The 23,239-nt window shown below is 38.1% G+C and overlaps 2 protein-coding genes and 1 pseudogene across 4 annotated transcripts; 2 read left to right on the top strand and 1 right to left on the bottom strand.

Moving 5' to 3' along the window:
- Nucleotides 1-2,197: 2,197 nt before the first annotated feature.
- Nucleotides 2,198-7,691, top strand: LOC147503376 (uncharacterized). Of its 2 annotated transcripts, none has more exons than XM_086608057.1 (8): nucleotides 2,198-2,403; nucleotides 3,295-3,413; nucleotides 3,507-3,586; nucleotides 4,648-4,717; nucleotides 5,282-5,359; nucleotides 6,857-7,137; nucleotides 7,230-7,316; nucleotides 7,414-7,691. In XM_086608057.1, the coding sequence occupies exons 1-6, from the start codon at nucleotides 2,319-2,321 to the stop codon at nucleotides 6,926-6,928; spliced, it is 504 nt and encodes a 167-aa protein (XP_086464183.1). In that variant the 5' UTR covers nucleotides 2,198-2,318; the 3' UTR covers nucleotides 6,929-7,137; nucleotides 7,230-7,316; nucleotides 7,414-7,691. The 2 variants fall into 2 exon arrangements, with proteins under 2 accessions (XP_086464183.1, XP_086464184.1); XM_086608058.1 differs by having other exon boundaries at nucleotides 5,282-6,064.
- Nucleotides 6,973-11,631, top strand: LOC147503375 (chloroplast stem-loop binding protein of 41 kDa a, chloroplastic-like). The gene is given in 7 exon segments (XM_086604812.1): nucleotides 6,973-7,003; nucleotides 7,461-7,494; nucleotides 9,692-9,794; nucleotides 10,361-10,499; nucleotides 10,674-10,732; nucleotides 10,734-10,940; nucleotides 11,269-11,631. Coding segments are annotated over 7 exon segments (753 nt in total). The 3' UTR covers nucleotides 11,449-11,631.
- Nucleotides 11,632-11,721: 90 nt separating this feature from the next.
- On the bottom strand, nucleotides 11,722-21,443 carry LOC147503374 (uncharacterized; annotated as a pseudogene). The gene is made up of 6 exons (XR_015220937.1): nucleotides 21,345-21,443; nucleotides 21,117-21,242; nucleotides 20,907-21,032; nucleotides 19,888-20,079; nucleotides 19,635-19,800; nucleotides 11,722-12,217 (listed from the first exon to the last, which is right to left on the bottom strand). The product of XR_015220937.1 is annotated as an uncharacterized LOC147503374 (transcript).
- Between the last annotated feature and the right edge of the window lie 1,796 nt (nucleotides 21,444-23,239).

Below are 23,239 nucleotides of genomic sequence, written 5' to 3'. Positions count from 1 at the left end.
TCTATCTCTATCTCTCATGGCCCGTAAGCCATATACTTGATTTTCTTTAGTTGATCTTTGTAGTCAATGCCTCTTGTAGCTAGAAATGTCACTGTTTTAGTGCCAATGCCAAGCCTAGTGTATGTTCATAAGGTCTCATAGACAATAAACTTCAAGAAAAAGCTGCTGATATCCTAAATGGAACAAATGTTTACAATAAACCAGCAACCGTGTTGTTTTCCATCACTTGGAATTATGTAACTGGATACAGAAGTGAAACACTGAAAGTAGCTTGTCTTACTTTAAAGTTTGATCATGGCGTTCGGTTGTTCAGATGTTTCATTTTATGTGAAATCAAATCAGTGTCAGAGAGTCCCATTGGTACTAGTATTGTTAATAGCTCTAGTCTTGGTACTAGTACTACTAAACTGTAGTTTACTACAACTGAACTTACTATTTTACTTGTTCTCTTTTATTTTGTTGAATTTCCTCATTGTTATTGTCTTCACACTCTCGATATTTATCCTTTATCCTTAAACTAAGGTGTTTTTCTGTTCAGTTCCTCTTTCAAAAATTATCACATGTAAAAACTGAAATTATACCTTTTGATGATTATATAGGTATTACATTGAAAGAGAAAACTTCAGACCTGACGGGAACACTAGTTGATGTTGGTTTAAGTAGGGTATGTAATGTAGATTTTTACTGGAGGAAGCTTCAGTTTAATTGAATCTACACTTTAATTGAAACACAATTAAAAAACGACTTAAAAATCACACTTTTATTGAATCTCTCAATCACAAATCATAAATCACACACATAAACACAACTACTGAAACCCTAACTACAAGTCCGTTATTTAAAGTAAACCTAGAAAGCATAAACCAATAACCCTAACTACAAGCCCGTTATTTAAAGTAAACCTAGAAAGCATAAACCAATAAAAACACGACATGTGTCCAACTAACTAATGGACTCGAACCATGAGCTTGGACTCCACTAAGGGGCTCACGCCCATAACATGACAGCAACGTACTAATGTTCTACATCACTCTCCCCATGTTGAAGAAGTTTGTCCACAAGCTTGTTGACATGAAAACCGACCAATATGCAAAAGCTCTTCATTCTTGTATACATCACCCTCCTGGGGTTCGGAGGAATTCGACCTCGAGTTTTGGCTTTGTATCTACTCACAAAGGGAATAATGCACCACGATGTTACAAATGTGCACTGTATTTCTCTGCTTTGCCGTAGAGAAAATGTCTCAATGTTGGGCAGAAAAGGATCCACATAACCACTGTTGAAGAGTACTGACCCATGCGATATAGAAGGCCCAAATCCAGAATGTCACATTGGTGTTCCAACAACTAATTGATGTTCACTAAAAGCCGTCCCAAAAGAATTTGTGTGTAGGCTTCCTTGGACCTGTTTGTCACAAGCCCATCGTGGTGAGCACTGTTGCTGATAGCATTTGTAATCACGCTCAAGACACAACACAACGGTTTCAGAAGTTCCTTCCTTCTTTTTGTTGTCATCGATAACAATCGGTGTTTTACGTTAGGCTATAGAAGCTCCACCAATGATGGGGGGTTTGGGCTGCAAAAGCTCCACCATAGTCTTCCTCAGTCGACTAGTTGCTTCTTCTAATCGATCAAACCTGTTTTGCATTAACGTTTCTTTCAACTCTTCTAATCGAGCAACCCGAATTCTAGGGGTTAATATGAATCCATGAGTTCTCCATGAATTCTTCATCTCTGACGTTGTAGACATATTTTAAACTACAAGAATAAAATTGGATTTGCGATGAAGCGATGCTTAGCGATGAATAGTATCCGATGAGCGGTATTTTAGTGAGCAATGGTTTTGATTGAGCGATGCAAGTGAATAGTAACTCCTGGAATTAATCTGCTCCGATACCAAATAAAATAAATTGAAGTTGCGGAAGCAACACTTAATCAAAATCTACATTTTATAAAACCTTAAAAGTCTCAAATTTATTGATAATCACTTAATAATTCATAACACACATAAACACAACTACTGAAACCCTAACTACAAGTCCGTTATTTAAAGTAAACCTAGAAAACATAAACCAATAGTAACATGACATGTGTCCAACTAAACTAACTAATGGACTCGAACCATGGGCTTGCACTCCACTAATGGGGCTCACGCCCATAACATGAAAACAACGTACTAATGTTCTACATCAGTATGAGTTGCAAGTCTTTCCAAAATATTATTCTTCTTTATCATTTATACTTAATTTCATGGATGTTGCAGTGCTAGAGTGTTAACATTCTAATAATTTTTTTAGCGTACTGATTAAGTGGGAATTTATGCAGAATGTTGTCGTTGATGAAACACTTGAGCCCAGAATACGGGTAACTGTAGCCATGGGAACCAACCGGCATTTTGGAACAGGTAATTCATTTAATTTTTGTTTTAAATGTTTTTATCCTAGTTTGAGTTGCTTCTCAAGCTTGGTAGTGTGTTCTATGAGTTTAAAATTGTGATGTGATGCTAATAAGTTGCTAGATTCTCTCTATAGAAGTAGTTGTGTGCTAGTTATATATGTTTGCCTGACTTGGTCTAAATTGGTGTATGTTGTCTATCTGTTTCTCCTTTTTGATGTTGTATTAAGATAGAAGTACTGGCTCATTAGATTCACAATATTCATGTCTTTGTTTTCTTGGGGATGGGGGCCTGGGGGTCTAGTCATTTCAGAGTATTCATGATTTCATATTTGACACAAGTTGCACATGTACTGGAGTAGTCCTATAAGTTAATGGAAGCATATTCCTAGATCATGAATGGTGGCATTTAGTTTTACCCATAATTTGTTAGTTCAGAAATCAAGACATGGTGTCGATGTCATAAAACCATATATGTGAATATTGTGTATGAATTAGAAATGAATCTTTCATTCTTTTTTTCTTTTACACAGGTTAATTTTATGTACACGTGGTGCATCATACTTTGAGGCAAATCACAAAGATATTGGCTTAGTTCATACTTCTCAACGTAATTGATGCAATGATATTGTTGTCTGTTGTTCCTACCAGTTAAGATTTGAAGTTATTTAAGTTCCTGCAGTCCTAATGCCAATGTAGCTATTACAAATAGCATGTCGTAGTTCTGTACTGCTGTCAGTCATCGTTCTTGCTTTTTGTTACTTACACCTCATTCAATGCTCTTTTGGTTTGGAGAAAAAGTTTTTCCATATATGTTATAATCTCATATTTAAAACTGCTTCTAGTTCATACTGAACATATCAGTACTAAAGTTTGATACTCCTTACATCCATTTGTCTAGAACATTTGCACAAAGTTATTCCGTCCTCCATGCCAAGAGAAGATGCAGGGTTGTACTGGGGGTACAAAGTTCGATATGCTTCCAACATCAGCTCTGTATTTAAGGACTGCCCTTACACGGTATTCATTCATTTAGCCCCTTGTATCTATTTTAAGGCTATAATTCTATTAACTATTGAAAGTTCTTTCTTCCTTTTCTGATGATTCATATAGGGTGGATACGATCACACTATTGGAACTTCCGAGCACGGTCTCATTATTAAGTCATCAGAGCTTACTATACCGACATTCAGGTATCCGTCAACTCATCAGAGCGTACCACCTTGTGTTACTTTCTTAGGAATTTCCTTTTTGTTTTCTTCTGATGAAAAAGTAAATGGCCTTTCTAATAAAACCCAAATTGTTGTGTACCTCTTGAAAAAAAAGTTAGTAAGTTATCAATGCCTTATAGTACCTAATTACCTATAAGGCTATAATAAGTGCTTCCATTCTCGTGCCGCTTTGACTCACTTGTGATTCACTTATGTTCTCAATTCTTTCCAATCTTAAATGAAATCGGACACATTTTTTGACACTCTATTGGTAAATGTTGAAAATCAAGGTACATGGCCATGTCCATGTGGATGCAAAGCTAACGAAGTTTCCTTGGTTAGATTATTTTATGGGTCATGCATATATTCTTCCCGAGGTGTTGCTCCTGGTCTCTGCTCAAGTTCAGGGCAAAACTGTAATAAGAATATGTAACATGATCGGTGATCCCTGAAGTATAATATTGCCACTAGGACTGTTGATTTTACATCTACATTTACATGAATCTAGTAACTCTAATTTGTGATTCGAATAGAGGTTTAGGGCTACATAGTGGTATCCCATACTCTTAAATCCTGACTGCTCATGTTGTGTTGGTGGGTCAACTACTGGATGCCCGGATGGTTATAAGTCAAACTCATTGAGGATCTCAATGTTTTTGAGAATAGAACTTCGGTGAGTAGTGTTGTTTCCAGTTGGTCCCCTACCAACATTGTCTCATGAACAAGTGGATTTCAGCTGGAACTGTCAGTTTTGATAAGTTAGTCGGAGGTATGAAGAATTCAGATATGCATGTATTGGTTGATGCTTTACCTTTACCAGTGACTGTGATGGTTTCCTCTTAGGACGGTGGATGTGTTTATCTAAACTACTCCTACAAAAAAATATATCTATATTTTAAAAAAAATGTTAAAAAAAAAACTGAAAAAGAAAGAAAAATTATAATTTGAATTATCTTTCATTATTTAATATTTATGCAGCTGAATGGATATTGTTATCTTTCATCCGTTTAGTGCTTAACTAATTGAATGTATCATGTGCGCAGTCACCTATTGATTGCATTTGGTGGACTTGCTGGCTTGGAAGAGAGCATTGAAGAAGACGGTAACTTAAAGGTACATGACATGTAGAGGTTTCCTTAGTGAAATTCCTACCGCCAGAATCTTAGCCTGTAGTATTTATTTGGTGTCTTCTTGTTACTAGGGAAATACCGAAATACAGATACAGATGCTTCCTCTGCACTTATTAATTTGTAATGCATCCTTTGCTCCTATTGAACTGAATATTGACTCAGCTTGGTACCTGAAATTTAGCAAACATTTCTGGTTACAAATGAATAAAGGGCTCTGGTTGTCTTGGAAGACCAAAATTGTCTCCAAATAGGCTGCAGACACGCTCAAAGCTTTCTGCAGTTTTGAAATGGATGTGAAGATTGAGTTTATTTGCATCTTTTATTTGGAGGAGATTTGGGTGGTGGGATCACCCACCATGACAGTTAAAACCTCTCAAACTGTGTTTGCTAATATGCAGTGATGCCAAACAGAGTCATTGAGACGTGAGGAAGATATTGTAAACGACTGTGCTGTATCTTGTTATTGTCATTTGTCAAGTAGATGCGTAGACAAACCAGGCATCTTCTTGATGAAGTACTGATAATATCTATCTTGTATCTCTGACAGGGGAAGGACGCAAACAAGGTCTTTGATTCCTACTTGAATACATGTCCACATCAAGGAAGTAGAACAATTCGAATAGAGGTACCTAATGTTGACAATATATGTTTAAATACTTGTTTGATTTTTCTATTATGAAAATGTAACACGCCAAACTAGTACGTATTTTAGATTTTTGAAAGTGCTGTGTTTTTGAAAAGCTCATATAGTTAAACAAGCGAGCTCGAGCCGAGCTAAATAAGCCGACCTCCGAGCCGAAGCCGAGTGGGGCTCAGCTCGAATTGCACCCTTACCCAAAAATCCTATACATGTCTTTGGCTACGTTTCCGGTCAGTACTTTCTATCAAGTTTGTTTGGAGTTTATCTCTATCCTCCACACTCTAGCTCTGTATGACAGTTTGAATGTCCAAAATGCCATTGATACTCAATTATGTCATTGGCACGTCACACGAAACAGTGGGGTAGGTAAAAGTTAGTTCACACGAGTAAATGGTGCTTTTAACATCAAACTTATACAAGTAAACTGTAAGAATGTTGGATAGAGAGCTCACTCAGCAAACTGCATGAAAAGTTGGGAGAGAGAACTGGGAAAAGGTCTTGTTATTTGGCGTAGAGTGAAAGTGAGTAAGTGAAGGCAAAGCTGGGAAGGGAAGGGAAGTAGCCCATTGTGTCTTCTGTTTGTGAAGTTTCTTCTTTGTCTACCGTTAGTAAACTGTTTCTCAAGGTGTAGAGAAAATGGGTAGACAAGGTAGTGCAAGTGCAACTCGTGCTGAAAACACTTTGGATCAGGTATGACTTATGATATTTTGTGATTCTTTTGTTTTCTGTTCAAATTCTGTGTGTTTGTGTGTGTATGGTGTGAGGTTAAAGTAGCTACTGCGTCTGTTGCAAGTCTTTGTATCTCACATGTTAGGGCATCGATAAATTTCTATACTTTGTTCTGCATTTTTAATTCCTCGGTATTCTGTTTTTAAGTTTTCACTTTTGGTTAAAAGATTATACTTTTAAGAGCAAATTTATTGCATGTTTAAAAATTTCCCAACAAGAAATGACATAGTTGAAAGAGACACTAGCGAGGAAAACAGGTTAAACATTTCATAAATTATCAACTGCCTGAGTAGAATTTCTACCTTTGGACATTTTTGCTACCTTAGCTTGTTTTCAGTGTATGTGTTAGTCATTATAAAGAAAGCATTATCAAGTGCCTTGCTTTAAAGCTTCTACTTTAGAGGATGGGCTGTTTCCTATGTTCTGCTTCAAAAGTACCTCTAGTGGAAAGCTGTAAGCTAAAATGTAAACATTGTGAAGGCATGTGATTTCAAAGGATGGATGGTTTCTGTTAGCCTAAACTAGCTTGTTTGGCTACCCAATATTACCACAGGATGCAAGGTTATCCCATGGACCTACACTCTACAAAGATATGATCCCCTAGAGTTTTAAGAATTGTTTTATTAGAAGCCAAACACTTTGTATGTTTAACACGGTAATCACAATCAGAGTCATGGTACTTAGTAATGGAAACTAAATTGTAGATTTTCCTTTGCTCTGGGATTAAGTAATCATATTCATATGTTTTATCAGCCTCAATACTCTAATCCTTCCACGAAAAAACCCAACTTGAACTCAAAAGTTAAGGCAAGAGCAAACCCTTGACGATCTCAACGTATCAGAAGTTCAGCGGGTAAGGTAGTCTCACAATGTCGAGATTTGGAGCCTGTAATTGTAGAGGCTAGTGAAAGTGAAGAAGCAGAACACGGACAAAACCTGAGGAAGCAACTGGTAACACCTTGGAAGAGAAAATTGAGATTATCATGCTAATTTTGAACGAGCAGCAAAAAACCCTAAAAGAGTTCTTATCCAAGGTATCAAAGATGTCAACTTATTCCTTTTGCTTGAATAAGTACTATTAAGCTATTTTTGTTGCTCTTTCAACTGTCTTAATTGAATCGTACAGGGAAGAAAGAGGTCCTTTACACAAAACTCATGCATGTTTAACTCTGAGTCAGACATGACAAACAAGTATATGGAATCCCAAAGGAAGGTCATCATCTACTCAACCTTTTAATAGGCACCTTTATTTCTTGTTTTTGTTCCTTTTTATCGTGATAGTAATATGTCTTAGTTGTTGTCATGATCAGATTGATCAACTGACTAAAGAAAATCTGGAGCTAACTCAGCTAAGAAGGAAGTTGGAACTTTCTCTTGGCAAGCTTGAAGGAGTATGCTCTTAATCCTGTGTTCTTTTTTGTTTTCTGCTTTAGAGTTAAGAATCACAGATCCCTATCAGAGTATTATTCATGATATTACAGGGTTTTATACTCTTATGTAAACAAGTCAGCATGCGAGTCAACAACCAGCTCAGCATCAGTTTCATAGTTTGATTTCTTTATTATATAACACTAAATGATTAGAACTATTTAGAAGTCATTGTAAACTAATGTATTCCAGCTCAGAATTCTGCAACAAACTAATCTCACCTCTATAAACTGAGGTCATTGCAGTCGAAACTAGAACCAAATAGAAGCATTTCATTTCATTTTTCTGTGTTTGTTCATGACTTCATAGTGTCAAAACTGATGCTCTACATTGCATTATATCTGCCATGAATGTCTCCCTTCAAGCTTCACCAGCAAGTGTTTCACATCTATTCCTAGTTCTTCTTTTGTGTTCGCTCGAGGGATTTACGATTAGGGTTTTTCTAAATAGCAAGTTGTTAAAAAATAACCAGAATGGCACCGTGGCAAGGCAATATGGAGAGGACAACTCAATTTCTTCATTTCTTTCGATTCACTTCAAATTACATAGATCAAATTTCAAGTGTTTCTTTTACAGAAAAAGTTCAGTAAAACTTGTGTGTTCAAACTAGAATTTGCAAATGTCAGTTCTTTATGCTGAGTATCTTTCTTCAATCTTGTGACGCAAATTTCTTCAATATCTTACACATACTCCTTCCTATGACACTTGCTATAGGTAGCTACTTAGTTTTGGAAGTCTTTGTTCCTACCGATTCTTCGTCGTAACAGTCTCTTTAGGATTCATTGATGTCCATCCTAAGCAGTTAATGTCGGATTAAATCGCCGATTAATCACGTATCGGTACTAGAGCGATAATATTTTGACCGGTTTCTCAGTTATAATCGCCCATTTCGACCGAGATAACCGATTTCTCGGGCGCATTAGAAAAAAAATCTCGCCGATTTTATCGAAACCAACAATGAAAAGAAAAAAAAACGTAATCAAAGTAATAGAGTATCAAACACTTCCGATTACAGACTTGTTTCTACCAAAAGAATTATTCCAGAGCTAGTGTTTTCTACATTTGTTTTCCCCTCTTCAACTATGAAGCGAATGACTTAAGAAAATAGGCTGGTTTGAGGACTGAGAAATAGGTAAGAGAGAGGATAGAAAAATAGGTTGCACGGTGTGAGGGTTGGGAGAAATAAGGTAAGAGGAGGAAGAAGGCGTGAATTCCAAAACCATGCTGAAAAGGGTGACATGTGTTGTTACTTAGTTGGCAATTTGGCATCCCTTCAACTCAAATTAGAATTCGACCCTTTACATGATTTTGACTTGACACGTTGCGACCTTGTAGGCTTTTGACCGTTTAGATCTAGACCATCTTATGTGGGTTCTCCACTTGATTGAAAAATGTGTGTACTAAACTTTTTCCCATTTGTCATTTTGTACTTGGTATTTGCAACATTTACTTGGAATGGGATATAGTCAATGTTTTACTAAATTGATTCTTAATTCTTATTTATTGGACTTAATGTTGTTGCTATTCTATATATTTAATTTTTTACTATATAATTGTATATAATAATATAAAACCGATATAACTGATTAAATTGCCGATTAATCGCATATTGCTCCTAGACCGATTATTTCCGAAAACCGATTTTAACTGCTTAGTGTCCATCAGTTCTAGTTCTTAATGAATGAACAAAGTGAAATTACAAAATCTGTTGATCCCGAGTATCTTTCATGCTAGAAAACTGATCAAACACTGCTACCATAGCTTAAGGCATTCATTTCTGAAAGCATTTTACCTTATTTGGTTGACTTGCATGCTAACTCAGACTACTATGTAGTACAATCTTATTGATGGTTCTCATCTTGAAAACTGTCAGCCCTAGAAAATTATAATTCTGTTCTCTTCCTACTAAAAAAGAAAAGAAAAAGGAAATGCAAATTTCTAATTGATCTATTGTTGTATTGATCACTCCATATATCAACTTGATCATTATCTCGGATCAAATTTGTGTGCATTCTCATGGCCTCAGCTACGTTATTATTATTGGAATGAAAAAACAAATAAAATCAGTACATTTTTCGTGTATAAGCTGCTGCGTTCTGGCTTCTCATACTTTAATGCAGTTTGGTTGTATTAACCTAACATGAAAACCTTAACAAGCAGGCCTGTGGTGGACTGGGCAAAGAGTGCCAGCGTCAAACAATTTTTGTACATTAGTAGTGCTGGGATCTACAAGCAAACAGATGAGCCACCTCATGTTGAAGGGGTATGCTGTATGCTTCTGCTCTGTTTTGTCGAATTCTCATGTGTTTCATAGTGAGTATTTTCAGTATGCAACAACTTCATGGTTTGCTAAGTTACTTATTAGGTCTTAAACAAATTGTCTAATTTTGTGCATGTACAAAATTGAATTAGTCCTTATTGTCTGACACACTCACGATTTTTTAGTTGAATCTGTATGTTTCTTCATCTTATAGTTTACTGCCACCAAAATCTATAAAATGTGTTCGAAACTAAGTTGTAAACTGAGTATACCATTAGCAGTTTAGCACCAGGCTGAGAAGAGTGAGGACATAGTTTCTCCGTAAAACAATCACATCTTATTCAGCCAACAAGCAAAATCAAGGCTTCATAGTGTATGTTTTGTGTATGGCCAAAGGTCGGCTCATGCGTAAAGCCAATGCTTTTACATTCCATCTCACAGGCACAGTATGCTGGTCTCCTTACCATAAATAATGCGTCACCACTAGGACTCCTACATTTCTCTGTTACTGAGCTAAATAATCTGGGTTCATCTAGCTTCATTTTGCATCCCAATGCTAAAATTTGCAGGACGCCGTTAAAGCTGACGCCAGTCATGTTGCTGTGGAGAAATACATTGCAGACGTTTTCAGTAGTTGGGCAGTATTCCGTCCCCAGTACATGATTGGATCGGGAAACAACAAGGATTGTGAGGAGTGGTTCTTTGATTGTAAGTAAAATTCTTATCTGTATCTTTGTTATGTTTAGTTCTAATTGTGGGTGTAATAATTGTTTATAAGAACTCAACATACCCGAAGCCAATCATTTGTGTCATTATATTCATACAAATATACCAGTTATATTTCCAACAGGTTCTTATCTAACTGAGATCTACCATGTACAGGTATTGTTCGTGACCGACCTGTTCCAATTCCGGACTCAGGGATGCAACTCACCAACATTCTCTCATGTTAGGGACTTATCTTCAATGCTCACTTCAGCAGTTGAAGATCCAACTGCTGCAAGCAGCAAGATTTTCAACTGTGTAAGTGATCGTGCTGTGACTTTGGATGGAATGGCCAATCTCTGTGCTCAAGCTGCGGGGCGCTCAGTCAAAATTGTTCATTACAATCGGGTTGATGCGAAGAAAGCATTTCCTTTCCGTAATATGGTATTTTATTTTAATCACTTAACTATAAACTGTAAAGGAAATCTGGTTACTACAACAATATATGAGCCATATGCAGGATAATATAAATCATGTAGGGTAATTATCATTTTGGTTAACTTATCCTGGCCATCAAATAACAGCATTTGGACTAAAAACAGTAAAAGGAAAGAAGTTTGTGAAAGAACTAACTAAGCAGTAACATATATTTTATTTGGATTGAATCTTGACCTCAAACCAAAGTAACTTAGAGTTTTTACAGGATTCCAAACATCTATTAGCTCTTAGCATTCCATTAAGGATACTGATGTGCAGCATCTGTGTTTTACAGCACTTTTATGCAGAGCCAAGAACTGCCAAGGAAATACTTGGGTGGAGCAGCAGCACAAATCTTCCAGAAGACTTAAAGGAGCGGTTTGAGTATGTCAAAATTGGTAGAGATAAGAAGCCAATAAAGTTTGAGACTGACGATAAGATACTAGAGGCTCTTCAAGTGGTGGTTCCTGTATGAAAAACACCAAGTGATGTTTCTCCATTGGTCCCTTGTAGGGCATTTTTGCGTTTCATATGTTATATGATGATCCACGATCCCTTAGAGTTCATTGTATCCCTATGAGATGGTTCTTTGCATTTTCTGCATCCAATAAGTAGAAAAAAATAATAATACAGCCAATAGCTTAGCATTTTATCATGCTTCAAGACGAGTAAAGCTATTTCCAAGGATCCATAGCAACTCTCTCTCTCGCTTTTTTTTTTTTTATGGTCATGGCAATTTCTCTAAAGAGACCAATAAGATATCGCTTTATATTTAATCTGACATAAATCACAACTACACACATAACAATAAAATTGACACTTTACAAAAAAAATATCAATGGAAATTCAACTCAATATCCAGAAAATGGTACAACAGTAGATAAATGGACGTTAATAATATTTGACTATCTTCTATCATTCTCTGTCCTTTTTCTCTTCACCTAACCATCCATCAAGTGAAGTAGAGATCCCATGAGTATCAGTCCGGGGTGTCTGAGGAGCTTCAAAGTCACCAGTCGCCTTCAGCATTAGCCTCTTCAGCGATACTTGGTGGTGGTGAAGAAAAATCTAAGCACATTCCGTTTATAACTTGCTCATAAGATGGTGAAAGATCTTGGGAGGTGACTTGGTGGTACTCCACAAGTTGATGAAGGCATTCGTTCTCTTTAGTCAGGTTTGCATTCTCATTTGCTAGTCTGGAGTCTGGACTTCTCAGCAAGTAATGCCTCCAGTTGAAGTCTCACCTAAGAAAGTGTCAATGCATTTAAATTATGAGTTTCAAGTTGTACGTAATACATTAACATGCTATTCGAGTTATAGAACATACCTCTTGTCCAGCAGAAGAAACCCGAAGTCAAAGAATGATGACCTTGAGAGTTGTTACTAGCTTTGTCTCTAGAGAAGGATTGTTACTAGAATCAATCCCTTTTGTATCCACACCTTAAGCCCCACTTCTCTGTGAATTGAGAAAAGAAGAGAGTTTGAATCTTTCTTTTTCTTCTACTTCTTATGTTTTTAATACCTACGTAAGGTATATAAAACTAACCAAGCAAACAGCTAACCTGACTCTTGCGTAACAATAGATTCTATTCTATCCAGTAGGACTACAATCCTACGATCCAGGGAGTAGCTTATACTGGGAATGGATCCTTGATCAATGTGGGCGGACCTAAGTGGTCCAACCCACTTACATCTCCCACTCGCCCACATAGGGCAAATCTCAATCTCTTTTATTCATCTTTGCATATAGGGAATAAGGTGTACGACCTCACGAAAAAAACAAAGAGCAACAGGAGCGATATTATTAAGTTTTCACCCAACTAATAAAAACGCATCACCCAGAAACATCTCGTATATGCCTTAGACATTGTTGATTACACCGGAATCAGCAGTCTTAAATCTTAATCCCTCATATAAAGCAGTGCTACATCCCCTCCTTGTTTTGTACTCATGACTTATTAAAAATATAGTCGTGGGCCTGCTATGAGTCACAAAACATGATGTAATATCAAAAAAGTCTTCCCTAAGCATTCATGCCAATACAATTATATTCAGTCGCGTTCCTAGAAATGCCCCGTAATACACTAAATATCGTCGTACTTAGGAAGCACACTAAAGTAGCGTCACCAAATATTCTCTTCATGACATAACCTTAAGTTAAGAAAGGCATACTATGGGAAAAAGTTTTAATTATCCTAGTAGCTCACACAATAATGAAGAAAGGATTCATTCATTGTTCTCACTATCGATCGGCAAAGCACATACAGTATGTTATGTATGCTATGGTGTTATCCCACTAATATGGGTATGTCACTTGCAAAACTGTAATACCATACGAATCTTTGTCTAGTCACTAAACAAACACCTAACTTGAGTTTTATTCCAGTCACTTTCTAGCGTCTGTTAAGAAAAAAACATTCATATTCGACTTAACTGCACGCTACATAAAATTGTGGATAAATTTTATGTTCGACTTTTGTTTTATAAGGTCTCATCTTAGTTCAACTAAGGCGACATTTAAGAATTTAAAAAAATATTCTTTCCGCTCTTCTAGCGCTAAGAATATAGATGTCTCATCTTGCTCGCTCTCCAAGCGCCAAGGTGAATCACCCATGTGAGTAGGTCGATTCAAGCCTGGTGACAAAAAGAAATCAAGAATGTGTAATTAAAAGAATATTCCAAAAAATCTGAATTAATGAAATATACCATAAACAATGTCAATTACATAAAAGTTGTCCAAACATATCAAATCCTACGAAGTCCCATACTCCTAACATGAGATTTAAACGCATCTCGTGCAATAGGTTTAGTCATGGGATCAGCCAACATGTTAAGTGTGAAGATATGTTTCAAGACCACTTCTCCTGTTGCAACCTTATCTCGAATGTAGTGAAAACGAGTCTCTATGTGTTTGGCCTTCCCATGATACTTAGGATCTTTTGCAAATGCTAGAGCTGCAGTGCTATCACTATAAAGTAATAATGCATCCTCTGCATGAGCTGTGATATCTAAGTGTATCAAGAATTTCCTTAGCCAAACAGCTTCTTGGACTACAGCTGAGCAAACAACATACTCTGACTCTGGCTACACCAAGTAATAACTCCACCTCCGAGCATAAAAGTATAACCCGAAGTGGACTTGCGCTCATCTTTATCACCAGCCCAGTCTGCATCGGTGTAACCTTTCAGTTTCAAGTCTCCACCATGGTAACTTAGGACAAAATCAATAGTCCCTTGTAGATATCTGAGTATCCTTTTCACAGCTTTCTCCAATGAGCTGGACCAGGATTACTCTGATAACAACTGACTAACCCGACTGCAAAGCTAATATCTGGTCGAGTACACATCATGGCATACATCAGACTACCAATTGCAGCCGCATATGGCACAATGGACATTTGATTCTTTTCTTTATTAGTTTTGGGACACTGATCAAGGCTTAAGACACATCCTTTTTCCAATGGGGTGTCTATTGGTTTGGAGTTTTGCATACGGAAATGCTCAAGAATCTTTCTAATGTAAATCTCTTGAGACAAACCAATAAATTTCTTTTTGCGATCCCTCGTGATCTTAACTCCTAACACATAGTCTGCTTCACCCATATCCTTCATCTCAAAATTGGAGGACAACCACTTCTTAGTGGCAACAATGGAATCCATATCATTCCCAGCTAAAAGAATGTCATCAACATACAACGAAAGGATAAGAAAACTCTTTCTGGATCGTTTAGTGTACACGCAGTGATCTTCTTCAATCATCTCAAAACCAATTGAGGTAATTGAATTGTGAAATCTGAGATACCATTGCCTAGACGACTGCTTAAGGCCATATATAGAACGTTTTAGGCAACAAACTTTGCGCTCTTGTCCCTGGACCTCAAAACCAGTCGGTTGAGCCATATAGATCTCTTCCTTTAATTCTCCATTGAGAAATGCAGTTTTAACATCCATTTGAAAAAGTTCTAAATCCTATTGTGCGACAATAGCTAGAATGAGGTGAATTGAAGCAAATCTCACCACAGAGGAGAATGTCTCTTCATAATCTATACCCTCTTGTTGGGTATAGCCTTTCGCCACAAGGTGTGCTTTATGCTTGTCAATTGAACCATCTGCCTTGCGTTTAACTTTAAAAATCCATTTATTTTCAACAGTTTTACGCCCAAGCGGAAGATCAACTAACTCCCAGACCTCGTTTTTCCCCATTGAGCTCATCTCATCTTGCATAGCAACTATCCACTTGTCTCTAGCAGGAGAAGAAATTGCTTCTTTGAAAGAAGTAGGTTCTTCCTCATCTAATGGAGTACACATAAAATTATCCCCTTCAATCTCGAAATGACGACGGGGAATATTTCCACGTTTACTCCTACGCACTTGAGGATCTAGTGGTACACTCCCACTAGGTTGAAAACCACTCCCACTATCTTCAGCGATTACAGGATGAGAAATTAATTCCCCACCCTCGCTTGAAGATGGTAGGATGTTTTCGTACTCCTCTATCTCATAGAGGCCAAGATCTTTCTTTGTATTATTTATGCTAGGAAAATCATTATCAATGAAATCTATATCAGGAGACTCTATTTCTGTCATTCCTCTATCAGGATGTTCCCCAAACATAACATAACCTTTTAAGCTATCAGAATACTTTACAAAGATACACTTTCTAGCTCTAGGGCCTAGTTTTCCATGCTTATGAGAAATGTTGTGAACAAAACCTGCTGAACCCCATGGGCGCAAATTTTCCAAACGGGGCTTTTTGCCTTTCCAAAGTTCATAAGGTGTTGAAGGAACTGACTTAGAAGGCACTTGGTTAAGTATGTAGGCAGCAGTCAAAAGTGTGTCCCCCCAAAATGATATAGGGAGATTACTTTGCGCCATCATTGATCTAACCATATCTAAAAGAGTTCTATTTCTTCTCTCCGCTACACCATTTTGTTGCGGAGTGTAAGGGATAGTTAATTGTCTGCGTATCCCCTTTTTTTTCACATAGTTCCTTGAACTGATCAGATAAGTATTCACGTCCTCGGTCAGTTCAAAGAGTTTTTAAACTCATCTCTTTCTGTGTCTCAACCTCCGCTATAAAGCGTTTAAAACAATTCAAAGCTTCATAGCGGTGAGCTATCAGATAGATATAACCATATCGTGAGTAATCATCTATTAGAGTGAGAAAATAAGAGGTGCCATGACGTGCCTTAACATTCATAGGCCCACAAATATCTGAGTGGATTAGCTCAAGCGGCTGAGTAGCTCTTACTGCCTTTCCAAAAGGCTTTCTACATGCTTTACCAGCTAAACATGATTCACATATAGGTAGGTTAACTTTAGCGAGTGGGCCCAATAGGCCTTCTATTGCTAATCTGGTCATCCTATCTTGTCCTATATGACCTAGTCTAGCATGCCAAGTAACAAAATCAATATTTCTACTTGCACTAGCCATGTAAGATAATGAAGAAAAAAATCATTCAATTCAACTTTAAAGAAATTATTCATAAGGAATCCATGTCCAAAAACAATACCATCCAACTTAATATCCAACCTATCAGCCTTAAAATCAAAAGAATATCCAAAAGAAAGAAGTGCTAAAACAGAAAGCAGATTATGCTGAATTCCAGGAACATAAAACACATCATGTAGAAGAAGTACGCGCCCAGTGTGTAATGAGAGTTGGTATGTACCAATTCCTAATGCATCTTCACTAGTGCCATTTCCCATATAAAGTTTCTGGGTGTTTTCTGGAATTCGACGAAAATCTACAAACCCTACTCGCTCTCGAGCTACATGCCTGGTTGCTCCTGTATCTACAATCCATTCAGGGAGAGAATGAGCAACTAAAACATGTGTACATACACTTATGGAATGAGAGTAAGGGGAAATAGATACCTGTTTCGACTCAGTGCAATCACGAGCGAAGTGTCCCATCTGCTTACAATTGTAGCATTTCACCTTGGTCATATCAATTTCTTTCTTTCCACCACGCTTTGCCTCTGCGAAGGGGCAGCTATGCTGCGCCTTTAGGAGCCACTTATTAGCCCTCCTTGTTTCTTGGGTTTGTTATTACCCCGGTGCTTAGACCCATTTGTCTTGCATTTCGCCCGGATCGCGATTAGAGGCGAAAGTATTACGGTTCGCGATCTCGGCGCCTTCAAGCTCACAATGTTGAGAAATATAAAAAAAAATCTTAATACTCTCATTGTGAATCATGATTTGCTTCATATGCATCCAAGAATCAGGGAGCACAGCTTGGACTTGCTGCTCATCAGGAAGGACATTTCCAGCAGCCTTTAGCTCGCGAATCATGCTTGATAACACCCTTAGACTTGCTGCTCATCAGTAAGGACATTTCCAGCGGCCTTTAGCTCGCGGATCATGCTTGATAACACCCTTATGTGTTCAGGCATGGTTGCCTTGGGATCTTTCCTAAACATCTCAAACTTTAAAACTAGACTTCAAAGTCAAGTAGTAGATGTTCCACCGAAAGCAAATTTCAGTTGATCCCAGATGTCCTTAGCTGTGGAGAATGTCTCATATTCTCCAATCAGATCATCATGCATTTTGCTCAACATAATGTAGCACACACGACGATCCGTTTTGGTCCATGCTTGATAAGTCTCAAGGTCACAACGATTTTGGGTTGTGCCCCAATTTCAGGTTGGGCCATCAAAATGGTTAAGTGTTCCTAGAGTTCTTGCTCATTCAAGAGGTATTGAATTTTCCTATGCCATATATCATAGTTTGTCTCATCAAGTTTAGTTCCATGGTTAAGGTTTGCAACTACAGTTTTGGTGGCCATCACTACATTCAGATTGTGCAAGGATTGACATATGTTAGCAATTAAGTTTTCTGTATCCATCTTCTACATATATGCAATGGTGGATATAACATTAGTCTATACACATTCTTTAAATTTATTCCAAAAATTCCAATCCAAAAAATATTATCTTATTCTACATATTGGGATCGAAAACTTGAAAAGCTCATAATCATCTCCCAACAATGTAAATAAAGAGTATATCTTCCAATTGATTTTTGAACAAATTTCATATTAGGAGGAACAAAACCTCTACTAATCATATTCCACATAATACGATAAAAAAATATGCCAAACAAAAACAAAGAATAATATCTATCATTTTATGGCATAAAGAACCATATGGTTCTACTGTAACTATATGTAAAGCTCAGAATCATGACCTGGGATCTATCCCAATGGATTCAGAAGGGTCAAAAACCCTTGTATACAAAAAATCAGATCATTTGGCCCTCTCCAAAGGCCTGAACCGGCTCATAAACATTATACCGGTCCATCTAAGATATACTGTCACAGCAACTTATACCTGGAATTTCGATCAACCGATGATTCCAACAGATTCAGAATGGTAAAAAACCCTTGGGTAAGAAATTTCAGGTTAATCAGTCCTCAAAAAAGGCCTGAACCAGACCAAAAACTATAACCGGTTCATACTTAACCGGATAGAATCGGGTTCAGTAACCGGGTTGGTTCAGATGCAAAAAACGAGTCAGAAAATAGTAACAGGGAACTGAGTCAACTCAACTTATTAAACAGATTCGAAACAGATCTGACCGAGTCAACTCGTGTGCTAACTCGGTTATCTTCTTCAGTAAACATGCATAAATTTATGGCAAAGTAGGCATGTTTAAAGACTTGTATCTATCTCATTATAGATCCAAACGAAACATACTTTATACTGTTACAAAGATCTCACAACATAGATTACTAACATGCCAATATTAAGCATTAATAAGATCTGTAAATCGATCAAAAAACAGTCCAAAGTTCTGAAAAAACCACAAAAAAATAGTTTTTATCAAAAACTTTGATTTGAGTTTCTCTCAATCTACTCAACGGTTTTCCATGAAATTTTGGGAGAACGTTCCTCTCACTAGAGCAACAAACCCTACTAATTAGTTTTTAAAAACTCATGACATGTAGAGATCGAAAATCAACAGATTGTTTATTAATGGTTTTTGAGAAAAACTAACAAAACTTGATTTTTATCAATGTATGTTACAATGGCGAATCAACAAACATAAACAGATCTGATACCAATGTAAGTAATACATTAACATGCTATTCGAGTTATAGAACATACCTCTTGTCTAGCGGAAGAAACCCGAAGTCAAAGAATGATAACCTTGAGAGTTATTACTAGCCTTGTCTTTAGAGAAAAATTGTTACTAGAATCAATCCCCTTTGTATCCACACCTTAACCCCCACTTATCTGTGAATTGAGAAAAGAAGAGAGCGTTTGAATCTTTCTTTTTCTTCTACTTCTTGTGTTTTTAATACCTACGTAAGGTATATAAAACCAACCAAGGCAAATAGCTAACCCGACTCTTGCGTAACAAGAGATTTTGGATAGATTCTATTCTATCCAGTAGGACTACGATCCTCGATCCAGGGAGTAGCTTGTACTGGGGATGGATCCTTGATCAATGTGGGCGGACCTAAGTGGTCCAACCCACTTACATAAGTAACGAAAGGGGGATCACACAAGATTGTTTTTTAAACACTAACCACTGGAGTTAGTCAAAGACATATTCATAGCCATTTTTAGGTCGTGGCATAAGGATGTATCTGGTTTCATTACTAAGTACTAACATAAATTTAGCACAAGAAGAGAAAGTCGGGTGAAGGAGGAAATTACTAGTTCATCTTCTTCAGGTCGCATCCCCTTACCAATATCCCTCCTTGAGCCTCCTGTTCTCTTCCTCAAGCATAGAGCATCTCTCTTGCATAAAGCTAAAATTTGATTTTATTGATCTCAGCTCTCTTGCTAATGTAGCTGCTTTAGTCGCCATGGGAATTGCAAGCTGCAGGACATTGAAAGATAATCAATATTCAGATACACCTCTAACTCTTAGCAGTGAAGTGTCAGAGTAAAGTGGAAACTAACATTTTTTTGCTTTCTTCCCACTCTCAAGGCTTTGTTCCTTTTCCTTCTCTTCATGATCCTCCTGATTGTTGGAAGATTCATGCGGATTTGGTTTCCTCTTCACCCCTCTTTTGTTTTCTACTTCATCACTTGCTGTCTTCTCTTGGTCACAATGCAATGCTTCAGTCAGTGAAGGCTTTGCTAGTTCTCTTGCTCCCTGCCATTCAGAGTCGCAAATAATAAAAATTTAAATTGTAAGTCTTTAAACATCACCTCTTCTAATATATATGTTAAGTTGTGCATAGTCAAATTCACACTTTATATCTATTTCTAAAACAAGGAGATTCATCCGAAGGGTTATGCAAATGAAATTTGAAACTTATAAGATGTCAAGTTTCACATTGACATATTTTCTTTCAGTTTCAAAACTGACAAATGGAAAGCCAAAACACTTTGATAAAAAGTTAAATCCCGTTTTGTAATAACAACGAACTCAATCCAATAAACCCAATTAAAGCATCAAAGACTAAGAGAGCCTCAACTCCTCGAGTCTGTCTGGCAGAAAGAATCACATTTCTCCATTCATTCCCAATGTCAATCATCTTTTATAACATTTCAACTAAGTTATTTCCAGGAGAGTGACCACTGATAAGTGAACAACAGCAATTCACACATGTTCCTATCAAATACTAGTAATGGACAATATGACAGAAGCTATAATCTCTATAGAAGATCAGCTTGTTCTTCCAGTCTTTTTTCCCCTACGCGTTTACGTTAGACTTATTATCGAATATCTAGGGGCGGCATGAGTCCTACATCTCAAAACTTAGCTTAATCAACTTTCATTCAAAAGACATTTCATTAAATAAACTTTCTCCCATAATTAAAAACTTCTTAAGCCTAAAACCAGGTCATTCATTATTTCAACATACGGCGAAATTGTTAATATTATTAGTACCTAAATTTCAGACTAATAACACAATAAAAAGCAGAACACCATTTCACAAAGAGATGAAAAAAAATATAGAAGAAGCTATAGCTTACATGCATTGCAGTGTCTAAATTGCTTGTGAGATGAGACAAAGAAGACGAAATCGAATCAAACCCTCTAAGCAAAAGCAAGCAATATTCTTTGCTCAACCTTTTCCTCTTCCCCAATCCTCCATTCTCCTACAAAACCCACAAAACAAAACATCCCCATTACTCAAACCACCAACAAAATTATAAAAAATGAACTTACAGAAATATTCTCACAGATGGAGCTTGCAGATCGAGCTTGCGGTTTTCAAGAAGGGTATCGACACGATTACGAAGAGCACTCCAATACTGTTTCTCTGAAGTGGGACTGAAAACTGGAGAAGTAGAGATTCTGTTGTTGTCCTGTAATCAATATTTAATATAATAAATAATAATTCAGCAAAACCAATATAAGGGTACTGTGGTGGTAGGATTTGCGGTATAGAGGATGAAGGGTGATGCGACCTGATGCAAGCTATGAGAGTGCGAGCCGAAGAGTAGGGGATCGACATTGGGATGGGCCCGAGACAAGATATGCAGAGAACTTAGGTGCACACTATCAGTCCGCGGTCACGCAGGTACACGGCAGTAACCCTACACGTGGAAGAAAGGGAAGCCAGGGATGAGAGGACAGGTGTATGACTGCGATGGGAGACTAGGGTGAGAGAGAAAAAGGAGACTTTGGGCAAAACTAGAGAGGCTAGACCTAGGAAAGGAGAGATAGTGAGTGTGCCTTTAGAGCTCCAACATTTGGTGTCGTCTGTGGGGACCGAGTTCTAGACAACTGGAGAAATGGCCACAAGAGTGAAGAGAGGAGTATGAAAGCCAAGGACGATGGCAGTTGCAGAGGAGGAGGGGGAGTCAGTGAGGAACGAGAGGGGAGAGCAAGGCGGAGAGGAGACCACCGCGTCCATGTCGGAAGGAACACGACGGTTACACGAGGAAATAGCGAGGTTGAGAGAAGAAAACGAAGGGCTCCGGAGGGAGAAAGAAGCCATAGAAGAGTCAGAGGGAGAGGCGTTTGAGTAGGAAAAAGAGGAGGGGAGGCCCAACTTGGCGGACAATGTGTTACCTGGACTCACAAGGGAGCAAGTGAAGGAAATGATAGCCAGCGACCTGAAAGCGAATTTGGGGCAAGCTAAGGGTATAAGTGGAGTGGCAAACCAGGTGGTGGCGAGGCTGAACCGCAACCCATTGGCTGACGCAATCTGGAAGTCTAAGGTCCCAAAGCGGTTCAGCCAGCCCAGATTTGAGAGGTATGACGGGAAAGGAGATCCAGCAGATCACATCCACCACTTCCGACAACAGATGCCTCTGTGGCAAGAACCTAGATATGATGGACTGCGGTGTATGATGTTCCCTGCAAGCTTAAAGGGGGGAGCTTTCGAGTGGTATTACCGGTTGCTGTCGAAGAGTATAAACAATTTTCAAGAGTTAGAGCAAGCTTTCGTGGACCACTTCATACACCAGAAAAAGTGGGTAGTTGATATCGCAGCTCTGTTCAATGTCAGATAGAGATCCGCGGAATCGGTGAGAGACTTCTTATGTAGATTCAAGGCGGAGACATTGAAGGTGGAAAATTTGGATGAAAGAACCGCGGTGATTGTGTTCGAAAGAGGGTTGCGCCCGAGGACTAGGGTACACAAGTCCGTGGCTAAGAACGAGATCGAGACGTTACAAGATTTGTACCCAAGGGTGGAGAAATATATAAGATATGAGGATACAATGCAGAAAGAGGTGAAGAGGCCGGGGAAGGCCATGTTGTCATTGGAAAAAGTGAGGATCGCGGAAGATATGAAACATCAGACAGGGGAAGCAGTGGATATCGAGGATACTTTTCGCGTCCCGAGAGGGGGAGAAGCGAAGTCAAGAAGGAGTATAGGGAGAGAAAACCTGATCAGGAAACATAACAGACACCGCTGAACCGACCGCTGAGTGAAATACTGCCGTTGATTTAGAGGGTGCAGGGCTATGAAGGGTCGCGGAACAAACTAAATGAAATACCAGGTAAGCCTTATTGTGCCTATCATCAGATACAAAACCATGAGATGAATGAATGCTATGTGCTTAAGTGGTTAGTGCAGAGGATGATAGGAAAGGGGTTACTGAAGGAGTTTATCATAGGGAAAGGGAAAGAGGAGCAGGTACCCGATCAGGGAAGGATACTGGGGACAATCAATGTCATTTTCAGCAGGGAGATATTGAGTCACAACGCCCATCGAGATAAGATAAGATGAACGACAAGCATACAACAAGTTAATGAAACATTAGGACACTCGCGGCTAGCCCCATGGTCTGCGGCAGAAAGGGGGAGCATAATGTTTACTGAGGCAGACTTAAAGGTGGTGGACTCCCCGCAC

This window comes from Coptis chinensis, chromosome 4, assembly GCF_015680905.1.
Source record: "Coptis chinensis isolate HL-2020 chromosome 4, ASM1568090v1, whole genome shotgun sequence".
Classification (NCBI taxonomy): domain Eukaryota; kingdom Viridiplantae; phylum Streptophyta; class Magnoliopsida; order Ranunculales; family Ranunculaceae; genus Coptis; species Coptis chinensis.
The sequence above is the reverse complement of the archived record's forward strand: the minus strand, read 5'-3'. Positions and strand labels throughout refer to the sequence as shown.